Source organism: Manis pentadactyla, chromosome 9 (genome assembly GCF_030020395.1).
Source record: "Manis pentadactyla isolate mManPen7 chromosome 9, mManPen7.hap1, whole genome shotgun sequence".
Lineage (NCBI taxonomy): Eukaryota > Metazoa > Chordata > Mammalia > Pholidota > Manidae > Manis > Manis pentadactyla.
In genome coordinates, this window is record NC_080027.1 from 112,696,646 (window position 1) to 112,709,859 (window position 13,214).

At 38.8% G+C, this 13,214-nt stretch overlaps 2 protein-coding genes across 6 annotated transcripts in view; one reads left to right on the forward strand and one right to left on the reverse strand.

Moving 5' to 3' along the window:
• Positions 1-10,995, reverse strand: part of TRMT1L (tRNA methyltransferase 1 like) — a 34,472-nt gene extending 23,477 nt beyond the window's left edge. The window contains exons 1-4 of one of the 2 annotated variants that reach the window (XM_036912555.2): positions 10,861-10,995; positions 6,032-6,142; positions 4,673-4,786; positions 1,401-1,465 (exon numbers count right to left, since the gene is read on the reverse strand). In XM_036912555.2, coding sequence (XP_036768450.2) covers positions 1,401-1,465; positions 4,673-4,786; positions 6,032-6,142; positions 10,861-10,933 — 363 coding nt within the window. In that variant the 5' untranslated portion in view covers positions 10,934-10,995. Of the gene's footprint in view, positions 1-1,400; positions 1,466-4,672; positions 4,787-6,031; positions 6,143-10,279; positions 10,539-10,860 lie in introns of those variants that run through there. The other variant, XM_036912554.2, reaches the window with a different exon arrangement.
• SWT1 (SWT1 RNA endoribonuclease homolog) overlaps positions 10,657-13,214 on the forward strand; it is a 111,635-nt gene continuing 109,077 nt past the window's right edge. For 3 of the 4 annotated variants that reach the window (XR_008999385.1, XM_036912552.2, XM_036912553.2), the window contains exon 1: positions 10,929-11,058. The gene's annotated coding sequence lies outside the window, so the exon portion shown is untranslated. Of the gene's footprint in view, positions 10,787-10,928; positions 11,059-13,214 lie in introns of those variants that run through there. The other variant, XM_057507946.1, reaches the window with a different exon arrangement.

Genomic DNA, 13,214 nt, shown 5'->3' on the forward strand with positions numbered 1-13,214 from the left:
TCCATAACTTTCATCTTAGTTTTTTCCATTCATTTGAATCAGTAAATAATGGTACCTTATTTCTGTTTTCCACAAGTGGAAATTACAAATGGTTTACTATTAGCAGCTATGTGCTGGTAAATATTTAACAACTGGCTTTCCAGGAAAAGAAGGACCTCATATGTAGTTATGGCAGCTTTCTGTGGTATAAATACTCTACGATGGACAATTTCAAGCTACAATTGTGACGGATTTCAAGCTACCAATGTGACATCACTGAATATAAATTTGGGAAAAGATGTGCAGTATGATACCAGAGAGCACTGTCACCATGCACATGAAATGTATTCACATAATTGTGAGAGCACAGTAATAATAAAGCGTAGTAAAATAATTAGGAAGTCTTGAGTTTTGAGAATTCATTGCCTTTGTTTTGATGTAACTTAGTTTTAATAATGGCCATATTTAACATTCAGCTTCAAAATTTCTGAACTCTGAACTAGTTGTGGCATACCACTGAATGTGAGAGATACAATGAAAAGTCTACTATTCCAAGTAAGAAATTGTCACTTTATTATTTCTCATTTAGCTGAGAATGAAAAAAACACCCTAGTGATTCTCCTACTCTTGATGCCTTTCACTCTTAGTGCTTCTATCTCCTATTAGTATCATATAGCAAGTAGAGAATAGTGGAGAACCATTGCACAGGGTTCCTTAAGGTACTGTCGGTACCATATTCAAAATATCTTGTATAAGGTTGATGGACCAAGCACTGTCTGAGTACTGCTTGAGAAAACATTTATGTTTTTCCCCCCAGTACTTTGCTCTTTTTAGTGATCTGAAAGAGAAATTAATAACGAGGACTTACTAAGCTAATGTATTCAGGATAGTGTCACTAAAAATATTTCAAAATTTGTATTCCCCAAATGTCAAATCTATCCTAAAAATGAAAATATTTACTTTTAAAAGTTACTAAACTCTCAGGAACTTTCTTGAGTCTGTCCTTTGACAAAAGGAAGAGCACAGGGAGGATGAATATGAATTGACACATACTAACATATTTACTAAATCATAGAAATTGAAGGTTCTTATTCTATAATCAAAAATTTGAAGTAAAAAAAACATTCCTCTCATTTAGTCTCCATTCCAAAAATCAGTAAATGGGTTAATTTTCCTTATGAAGACAAGAGAACAATTTATCTGATTGAAATTAAAAACTATGAAATAAGTTCAATACAGTTAACTCTTTCTTCACACATTTCCTAGTTTTCACTATGATAATCTGAAAATACCCAGATACAAAATCTTAAAGTAAACCCCATTGCTGAATATGCACATTTTAGTCTTAAAGCAAGTAAAAGTTGCATTTTTTTTTTTTTTACAAGGGGCTACATTTAAAAATAAATCTAACATCTGATTACCTGTTCTCCAATAACATTTGGTTTCACTGGTCGACAAGGTAAGTGACAGATGCACATCCTGTAACCTAGAATGAAGAATAACTGGTTGTCATATCACCGTTCATTAAATACTCAATTACCATTAAAATTATTAGCAAATGTTACTTTGTAAGACTAATGGATTACTCTAAGTTGTAATATCATAATTGATTTATTAATGAGACTACATTTATGAATGAGATTGCCTTAGTTTATACACTTAGTAACTAATACAGGAGGATCCAGGTTCCCAGTCTGGTTCTGCCACGACTACTGTGTTAGATTAGTCATTTAGCTTCTCTGGGGCTCGAATTTATCATCTATTATCTGTCATCTTGACTTTTCTCTTAGGCTTCGCCTTCTTTGCCTTGTGCTACATTTGCCATTACACGGCCTCTTGCTCATTTATGATATGGCACTATCTAGGTCTTTTCCCAATCTTCTTTGTAGGTCCTCTTCCCTCTCTCATACTCTAGATGAAGATTTTTCAGTAGGCTTGATCTGCCTACATTACTTTTTTCTCATTTCCTTGGTAACTTTAATGCCTTTCATAACTGCAGCTATCTCTCCTGTAAGTAGGAATCCACAATTACAGCTCTAGTTAATAACTCGTTCCTGAGGGCCAAATGTCTATTTCTAGCATATTGAGGATATATGACTGGTTATTGGGTCAGCATTTCAAAACATACTTGTCAGGGACTAAGCTTACATCACTTGCTCTTGAACCAGATCTCGTTTTCACTTTCTAAATAAATGATGCCTTCCAGTCACTCCTAACTTAAATCTGTAAGTTATCTCTAACTCCTTTCTCCTCCTATCTTACATATTCATTTCTCTTACTTGTATTATATTTAAGTGTCTCAGGACTCAGCCCTCGGACAACTTCTTTCTTCTGTCCATAAGTACTCTTGTGGTTATCCCATTCAGTCTTATGACTTTAAATAGCACCTTTTCTGACAACTCCCAAATGTGTATATTTAGCTGAAACCTTGCCCAGACTCAGATTTATATAGTTTACAGGCTACTTGGCATCTCCCCTAGATGCATCTCAACCTTTGCAAGTGTAAATCTGAGGTCCTGGTCTTCTTCTCCATACCTGTTCCTAATACAGTATTCTCCAACCCATTAAGGACAACACCATTTTTCTAGTTGCTCAGGTCTCAAACCCAAGCATTCTTGGCTCTCTTTCCTTCACATCTCTCTTCTATTCCATCAGCAGATCTTGTTGCTTCTACCTTCAAACTATTCGCCAACTACTTGAAAGCCTGCCTCCTCACTAAGGCAAAAATTACCATATTCACCATCTACCAGATTACCACCATGTGAAGAACCTAACCACCTTATGTACATGAGAGAGAAAGAACTATGAGCCATTGAGGAGAAGAGAATAACTCAGAGGAGAGAGAGATCAAACCTAAAGGTTAAATAATGGTTTAAAGAATATGCAAGAGACTTTTTAAGTTAAAAATAGATCTTTTTTTTTGAAGTTAATATGGTTTACTATATATTTTTATATACAATTAAACATAAAAGACAGGATGGCTTCTGAATTAGTCTCTAATTCCCAATTACCTATGTAACTAATGATAACCTTTTAACAGTAGAGTTCTCGCTTCTTTTCTGGATTCCTCACACTGGCTATTTCTTTTTTATTGAAGTATCATTGATATTTAATTTTATATTGGTTTGAAATATAAAACACAGTGATTCAACAGTTACCCATATTATTAAATCCTCACCCCCACTAATGTGGTTACTATCAGTCAACATAGGAAGATGTTACAGAATCATCAGCTATATTCTCCATGCTGTAGGGACAACCATCCCTGTGACCGACTTAAGACTGAGAATTTTTGTGCCCTTTTATCCACCTCTCCCACTCCTATCCCTCCCCCACGGTAACCACCAGTAACTTCTCAGTGTCTATGAGTCTACTACTATTTTGTTTATTTTATTTTGTTTTGTTTTTATATTCCACAAATTAGTGAAATCATGTAGTATTTGTCTTTCTCCACCTGGCTATTTTACAGCATTAATACCCTCTAGGTTCATCCATGTTGTTGCAAGTGGCAGGATTTCTTTCTTTTTTATGGCCAAATAACATTCCATTGTGTATATATATTCACTGGCTATTTCAAACTGGCAATTTGGTTGAAACTCCAGATGACCACACTTAACATCAATGTTCACATAATCACATACAGATATAAGTATATACTGGTTTAAGACTGAATTTATAAGGGTTTTTTTTGGGGGGGGGGAGAGGGACACTTTTTGTATTTTATCCAAATGGAATATTGGAATATTATAAAATCTCCCCTATTGTATTCATTAGTAGTTCACCATGAAAATCCTTAGAAGAAGCTAGTTAGATCTAATGTACTCATTTTTCAATGGCTATATATTATTTCATGGTATGTTGTATGTGCCATAATTTATTCAATCATCCTCTTATTTTAGTTCCAAGTTTTTGTCACTAAGTACACACTGCAGTAAATATTCTTGTACATCTATCCTTGTTTATTGATTATTTTACTCCCAGAAGGAGTGCCTGGAACATGGATATGTGTATTTTAAATTTTAAAAATGTTGCCAGTATCTTTTCAAAAATGCTCTAATTCATATAATTCACTACCTGAGAATCTAATAATTCACTATCCTTAGGAAGTCTTTAACTTGACTGAGATCTCATATTTTGCCCTTCAGCTTTATTAATCTCTTTATATAGGCCCTCTTGTTAAGTTTACTCCACTAAATAGTGTTATTTTTGTTACTATTATATTTTTTTTCTAATTTCCATTTATCCAGAATAGAGAAAGGCTATGATTTTGAATATTTATATTATGTTCCATCACCATTCTGAATACTCTTATTAATTAGCTTTTTTAATGCCATCATGTTATCTTTTCTTTTCCAATATTCCTACCAATTACTTTATTTTCATATTTCACATTCAGCATACCCTCGAAAATGTGTAAAGTGGTAGTTGTTCTAACATAAAAGGAAAAGTATAACTTTTTAAAACATTGTACAATATGGAGTAGTGTGAACCCCCAGGGCCAAGAGAGTACCCGGTGCAGGACAGATGCTTAATAAATGTTTGCCTATTAAAAAAAGGGCATTACAGCCCTCGTAATTTCAAACTGAAAACATTTGATTATATTTATAATAAAACTCTAAAAATTGATACCTAAACTGGTATCAAATCTTAAATTTCATTTATATTACTTTTTTGCAAGCACAAAAATACTCACCTTCAAATTCAACTGAAACCTTCCAGTGTAAATTTTGAAGGTGACGATGAAGCTTATGGCTATTACAGGCTCTGAATTTCTCCTTAGGGCACAATGGGCAAGCCTGTTTTTTTCCTGAGAAAGCAAAAAGAACCAATAATACATAGAATATACTAGCTATTAATGCCTAGATCCAGCTACAAATGAAGTAACAGCCCCTCATGCCTACTTTTTAGGTAATGTCTTTCTTACCATCCCTGCCTTAGCATGTAGTTAATAATTATTTTAGCACATGGTCAGTGTCTGATTTTTTTACCCCCAAACTCTCCTTCCTGTGGCTGGCTGATGTCCCATTGCCACTGGAAAAGAAAGGATGAGGAAGTGATAAACTATACGACAGTGTGCCAGCCAACATGCCTGCGAGAGAGCAGTCATTCTGTACTTTAAACAGGAGAAAGGGCAGCAGTGGTCATACTCCCAGAGGGGCAGGAGCTGGGCAGAGAGAATTATCTGCTGTAGTATTCTTCTCCTTTAGCAGCAACAAAAACTTTTAGCATGTGGAGTTAGAAAACCAGAAGAAGGAAGTCGAAGGAGTATGTGGGATCCAATATAATTGCCATTCTGAGACTGGGGGCATGGTCAGAGCCATTGTGTCCCACTACTGAACTGGTTAAGTTCTTCTTTCTTTACTGACATACTCTCCAAAAGGTTATGGATGATCAAAATAAAAGTCTCATTTAATCATAAATGTAATGTATCTCAAATAAAAACTCTGATAGTATACAAAGAATTAAAATCACAAATTCAGGTTTAGAGCAATACAAATAGAAATAATAACTCAATAATTTTTAAACCAACAAATATCTTCCATACTTGCACACTCCAAGTATAGACACAATTATTTTATATATTCTGCCTACTTCAAAAAGCCTCGAGGTGATCTTGAGATGGAATTCAAGCACTAAGGATAGTAAAGCAGAAAGAGAGGAGCTTCGGCAGTGGCAACACAGGATCTCTTGTACTAGCCCTAAATTGCCTGCCCTGGCACTTCTTTTATATGAGAAATAAAAGCCTCCATATTATTTAAGGCACTGTTTTTGGGTATTTCTGTTAGAGCCTAATTCAGTTCCTAACTTACAAAATGCAGAGCTCTTATATATTCATGAATTGTAATTTTCTGGAGGAGCTGTGAAATAACTTAATCCCATAGCACCTTTGCATATAGAAGGCTATCAATTTCTTGAGTAAAAAAATTGTATTTTACCAGTATTCTAGTTCAATGGGAATAAACAAGTTTATTCTAAGCGAACTGTGCATTAGTTGAAAAACGACAAACCATTAGAAATTCAGAGAAAAAAACCTGTCCAAACATGGAAATACCTGTTTCAAGATTATCTGAGTTCAATGAACTGGCAGAGTCAAAATCCCCTTCAGTTATGAAAACTAACTTCTCTAGATCAGCAAGCTGCCTCTGAATTGAGATGTGTCTCTCTGGAAGGAAATAATAAGTTAGAGGTCATGCTTTAACAATCTGTATTCCATTTCCATTTTTATTCGATGATGTCACAAAGAATTTTACTTTTATTTCCTGTAGCATAGTGCCCTAGTACTTAGGTGGGAATACTGCTGGTACTTCAGTTTATAAAATGGCAAGTGTGCCTCAGAAAACAAAAAGCTAGGGAAAAGAACTCTACTGTGTAACTTCACAGCTTTAAAACTTTATTCAATATAATTCTACAAAAAATGTCTGTACAAAACACTGAGGAAATATCAGCCATGTTTCCTATCTTTGAAGAACTTTCAGTGAGGTGGGAGGGATTAATATGTTAACTACTACCTATAAAACAAGGCAGGATGAAATGACTATACGATGCAGGCAGAGGAAGGAGTAATTAACTCCAAGTGCCTCTGAAAATGTCTTCACTGAAGTGGCATTTGAGAATTAAGGAATGAATAGAATTTCAAAGTAGAAATTTGGTAGCCGGCCTTAGAAACTGAAGTAACTTCATAAACAAAGCCATGTGGTACAAAAAATATTCAGCCACCTTATCCCACCCCTGGCTGGAATGTAGTATGTTTGCGAGATGGATTTGGTAGAAAAATACGCAGCCAAAAATGTAGCACAGATAATGGAAGGCATAAATTCTGTGCAAATTAGTTTGGAGTTTATTCTTCAGGCCATGTCAAATCGTTGCTGGTTTTTGAGGAAGTGAATGATATGATTTGAATGTGTTTCAGTAGGGTATTTCTGGTTGTATTACCAAAGATCAATAATTAAAAATTTAAGAAATTAGTAATGGAAAGGTACAGGAGAATAGAAGGTAAAAAAGAAGAGAAGGAAACTTAGACTTTGACATAGTACGTTTGATATACTACTGATATTCATGTACCAAAGCCGAGTAAGCTGCTGAATTATTTTTATAGAGTGCAGGAGAGATTTTGAGTAGATACAAATCATAACTATACATACTAGATGAAACTGTGAGCATAAGAAAGCCTAAGGCAAAAGTGTTATGAAAAAGCCAAAAAAAAAAAGTGAAAACCGTCCCAGTAACACATTTTCAAGTTTCTCAAACATTACACATTCTACAAATAGAATATATGAATAAATCTTTCAAAAACATATTTAACATCTTCTTGATTAGGGGTGTAGAGGAATGCATTCCCCAATGCTGCTGAGCCCACTATTGATTAATAAAACAGATCTAATTTGGAAGCCAGGTATGGAGAGATATAGGTATTTGTAAGAAGCATTGAGGAAAAAGAATCAGGAGGGTCGATTAAAAAAAAAAAATGGTAACGAGAATCAAGAAGCCAAGAGAAGAGGATGTAAAACAGAAATGCCCAACACTAAGTATCTCAAATAGCTGTAGAGATCAAGAAAAGACTACTGGATTTATTATTTAGCAGGTCTCTGGTAACTTTTAAGAAAGGAGGTTCAGTGAAGTGTTTGGGAGTATAAATGGGATTGGAAGGAGAAACAAAGTTCAGAAAATCAGCGCAAGTTATTTTTTTCTAAGAAGTTTGGCAGTATAGAAAAGAAAATAGTTGGGACTAACTTGTTTTGTTTTTTTTTTAAGTCAGAGAGACCTGAATTATGTATATCCCCAAGGAAAGGAACACTTACCAAGTGGAAGCCTGAACATACCAGACCAGGAGATAACCGATAGGAAAAGATTCCCAATGAGAAAAGAGGTGATGGGATACACCACAGGCCTAATATTCATTATACAGTTAGGTTATACAATTTAGAGTCCTAAGCTTTTTAAATTCTGTATTTGCCTCTGCTACCTCCTCCTGCCTATTCCTCTCCAGCCTTCATTCCCAGTTCCTTTGTTTACCCTTCTTTATAATTTGTGTCCTCGTCTCCTCCGCAAATAGGCAGGAGGAGAGCAGGGGTTATTCCGCATTCATCTTTGTAATGGCTAGGTGCCTAGTGTACTAACTTGCTCGGAACAGGCACTAAGGTCTTTAAGTAATTTTTAAAATCTTTAGTCTGTTTGAAAGTAGTAGCACACCAAGTCAATAATTTTGGAATTCAGTCCAGTACTACTAGACATTCTTGCTCAAATTTTTAAAAGACAGAATTTTATCTTATTTTTAAATGAGAAAAGCAAAGAGCAACGAATGTTATTAGTTAACTTCTTATACCAGGTATTGTTCAAATGACTTATAATGAGATATAATTTCTATAAATAGGCAACATTTCCCCCCATTTAACCAAAAACTTCTGCCAGGTTAGACAGTAAGATTCAGGTACATGACAAACCAACCTACTTAATTCATAAGAATTAAAGGTTCTGGGCTTCCATACTTTAAAGATCTGTAAATGTGAAATAAGATATATAGTACTGTATAAGGATATGCTGATTGAAATCATTCTAACTACTAAGTAGAGCAAAATAAGAGAAAAAGGGCCTAGTAAATTAGAAAACTGAAAATTCTGTTGTCCATTATTGAAGAAAACTCAAAAATCCGTCTAAAGATTCATGATATGCCTACGTACATCTCTGAAATTACTTTCTTGTTCAAGATAGACACTATCAGTTGTACTTCAATCACTGAACTTTTTTTGTAACACACCAATCAATCACAAGTCAATAAGCAAATCTCTTGTTAAACCAGAGGAGTCCAAGATGTTAAGAGATTCTTTTACAACTCCTTTTGTTACTTTTTCCTCAATTTTCAATTCTATTTCAGATATGGCACCTTCATGTAGCCTAGTTAAGACTTATTTCAAAGGACTAACCAGACCATCTAAAAATAATTTTAAAAATGTGATTAATAAATATTTCTAATGCATTTCAGATTTCTCAAGCATTACATATTTGCCCCAGTAATGCATTTTTGGGTTTCTGAAACATGTTCTTCAGATTACAGACTCATAAATTTTGGAATATATGAGTAAATCTTCCCAATCTATGTTTAACAAATTCTTGATGGTGTAGAGAAGGAAAAAGTGCTGGTTAATATAAACAGATCCAATCTAGAGGTGAGGTAGGGAAGCTAACTTACTCAGCAGTGTTCTTCTACTCCCACTGTAGTTGTGGGTGAAAAACCAACTGATTGGCCTTATTTGGCACCTAACTCTGATCTTACATAATCAGGAGCCTACATGAGGCATGCTGACATGTCTTTTCTGTAATGTCTATTCTTAAATCTGCAACTTATGTCCTTTTAAAATTGCAAAATAATTCTATTAGACTATAACTATCCAAGTGTTTTATAAACATTAAACACACAACTGGCTTAGAAGTAGGAAAGACAATGCATTAATTCAAGGTATTTTGTTGTAATTCATAAGGGTTGATTTATGGACCACAGAATAATTTTTAAAAAACCGAAACTTTCTTAGACCTCACACTTACAAATGTTCAGAAGGTTCTTAAGAAAGTGTTAGTCATCAATCCTTTAAATTCATTTATGGTCCAGTAAATCACCACTTAGAAAACATGCAAGCACATTCAGAAGCACAATAATATGGGTTATTAATTTTCAACAGTAGACTTCTGATGGAATGGAGTATAAAACTCAATTGGTATTTACGTCTGAGGGAAGACATTCATAATTTAGATGACTCAACTAATCAGCAACCTAAAATTATTTTTGGAAGCAAGCTGCTAAAGAAAAATGAAATAATAAGAAAAAATCATCTTTGACTGTATTCTCGAGACATAAAAGCTAGTTGACAGCAGTCATTTCTAAATCTTGGCAGGTAGGCTCTGCTACAATTAACAGGTTCCCTCGGTGTACTAGGTCACATTTTAAAGGACGTAGCCACTGCAGACGGGGCTGAGCGGGGGACTACTAAATTAGGTGTAACTTCCTATTTCCGTACTAGAAAAAGACCTTTAACGAAGAAGCCCTCAGCCTCATTACTTCTGTCTGCAGCACCTCCACATATCCTTCATCATAACGTCCTCGAGGTTCGTGGCGATTCCTTCTTCCATTCTTTACCAGTTTTACCCGCTACACGGGCCCTTCCGTCCTCCCGCCCCCGTTCCCCTTTCCTGAACCTGCCTTTCCCCATAAAAACAACCCCAGTGAAGAAGGGCCTCCCCTACTTCCCAGCAAGGCGCACTGTGTCGCTTCTGCTGCAGCGTAAAGATCTGCGCCTCCTGCACTTACTGCTTTCAGCCTCGTCAGGGGCAGAGGCTAGGGACGGGGACAGGGCCGGAGCCGGGGCCGGGGCTGGGGCTGGCGCCGAGGCCGGCGTCGGAGCCGGGTCCGGGACCGGAGCTGGGATCCGAGCCGAGTCCGGGGCCGGGGTCGGGACCTGGGCCTGGGCCACCTCCACCGCCTCCTTCTCCTGGGGTAGCAGCTCCTCCACCGCCATGTTCTCCATAGTTACCGCCTCCGTGCCAGGCCCGCCCGGGGACCCGGAGGGGCTCACGGCGGGGTGAGAGAACTGGCGGGAACGCCCAGAGGGGCTGGATCCAAGGAGTGGGGAAGCAAAAGGGAAGGGCGGGGTGCGTGCGACAGACAAAAGATGAAGACCCAGTGACCAAATTTTGTCTGCGGAAAAATAAAAAGCCAGAGGCTGCGATTCGCAGTCCGGGCCACCTCCGCTTCCCCGAGGCGCTCCGACGCCCCCGCAGACTGCGCAGGAGCGAACAGAAGCTGGCGTCCAATGAGGTAAGTGGATTCCGTCTCTACTGCGCCTCTCCCTCCTGCGCGCCCGCCGCCAAACCCAACCAAGACTGCAATACCCAGCGTGCTGTGCGCCACCCGAGGCGGGGCCGGATTCCATGACTTGAGGCAAGAAAACGCAGCTGAACACATGCTCCGGAGCCTCCGAGTGGGAGCCTGGGCGCCGGCGCCGAACTACATGTCCCAGCGGGCGTCGCTTTCGCGGAGGACCTTTTTCCCTGGCCCGGGCCAGCGGGTCGGCACTGCCGCCGGCTCTGGTAAGGTGTGGGACCGGGGGGCTCGTTCATGTGCGTCAGGACGGGCTCCCCATCGCCCTTCCACGCTCCAACGGACGGCGGGCGGGACTGGGGTTTGGGGGTGCCGCGGCCCTGGGCGTAGCGAGTCTGTGGGCGGAACCTGGGGTGTGCTCTGGCCCGGCTCGGCGGCGGGGCCGCCCCTCGCTCCGGGGAGGGTCTGGGCTCTGTGGGGCCGGTGGGCCGCGGTGGCTTAGCAGCCGCGGACGAGCTTTCCGTGTCAGGCCCGCTGACTTGGAGCTGGGACTACTCTTCATTTCCCCCCACACGCGCACCGCGATCTGCTCTTTTCCTTTTGTTTTTGTTTTTGCTTCAGCCTACGCACACCCAGTTTCGTCAGCGCTGCCGTGAGGTTGTAAGAGTCCCGTGGTTAGGGGATTGTGTTTGGTTTTTGTTTTGGCGCCCTAGCCTAGTATTGAGGCATTATGAACCAGAGCTCTGAGTGTGTTGAGCTTCGGGGCACTCGATTGACGCGATTTACATTCCCCCAGGCGTTTGCCAGTGAGTTCCCTAGCCCTGTGCTTCTCTCCCCTTTGCTCTCTGGGCCTGCTTAAGCTTGAACGTCGCTCACTCAAACGCACTGGGGCAGGCAGAGGAAAAAACTTGTTTTCCGGCTCTTCTGCCTCGGACTGTACCAAACATTATAGGTGACAGGGAAAGAGAGGGAATCTCCTTTCAGTCTCAGGCACACGACCCACACTTCGAGTTAGGTTCCCTAGTTACTAAAGCTGATACTTAATGCCTGTCTCATGGGTGTGTTTATTTCCTACTTGTTTCAGAAACCAGGAAGGGGTTGATGATTTGGCACTTTGAAAATCCAACAGGAATTTAACATCCTGCCTTCTCCGTCCACTAAGTACTTGGGAAGCATACCTGGAGGTTTTTTCCCGCCTCCCCCAGTTTGATGGAAACAGATTATTCATGGAAGCTTTTTAAAGTTATAAAACCCTTTTAATGCTCCCCCCCCCCAAGTTTTAACTGGTATTCTGAACTGACTCACTGCTCTTTTAACAGTCAATTAAAAAAGGTAAAATAAATCATAACTTGTAGAAATGAGTAGTGGCTAACTATATTGTGCATCATCAAAGAATCGGTGATAATTTTAAATTTCTAAAAGAATAGATAATTAATTGAAAGCTTGCTTCAGTACATCAATATCGTTTAATACTATCCGGAAAACAAAACATGGAAAAGGGTTACATTTTAGTGTGTGCACAATTTTAATAAGAATTTCCCTGCATGGTCCCTGCCGTTGAGACACCCTAAAGAAGAAATCTTCAAGTTTGAATAATTATATTAAGTGAGTATACTACTCATCTATTGCTGCCTAAGTTATCTCAAAACTTAATGGCTTGAAACAGTAATGAACATTTATTATCCCATAGTTTCTGTGGGTCAGGAATTCAGAAATGGCTTTCTGGGTGTGTCTGGCACAGGGTTTCTCATTGCAGTGATGATACATATCTGCGAGGGATGCTGCCGTGTGGAGGCTTGAATGGGCTGCAGGATCACCTTTAAAAAAGGTGGCTCACTCACATGGATGGCAGTTCTTTTTTGGCAAGAAGCCTCAGTATTTCCTGGGTGGGCCTCTTCATGGGCTACTTGAATGCCCTCATGACATGGTGGCTGAGTTTCCCTAGAGTGAATAATTTGAGAGAAAGGCAGAAGCCACAGTGTCTTATATGACTTAGCCACTTACGACCACATAGCAATGTCTGGTTGGTTACACAGGTCAAGCCAGTGTATTGTGAGAGGGAACAATTTAAGAGTGTAGTTACCAGGCAACAGAAATCTGTGAGCCATTTTGGAGGCTCCCATCCTTTAGGTTATATTTGCATTTTCATATGAATTTCACACTAATAGACGTTTGTCATGGTGAACATATAGGTGTTTTTCCTTTGATAGTACATTATCTGCAGTGTTTTTTCCATTTGTTTTGTGGGTAAGAGGTTTAAATTATCATGACGTTGTTTTCAATGCAACATCAGACCAACAAGGATCAGTTTAAATTGTAAAAAGGTAACATAACCAGTCCATTACATAGAAGCATTTTCTTTCCTGAAAGTTACTGTTTTTTCCTGTACCTCCCCAGCTTGAAATGGAATCCTTGAAACAAGAAA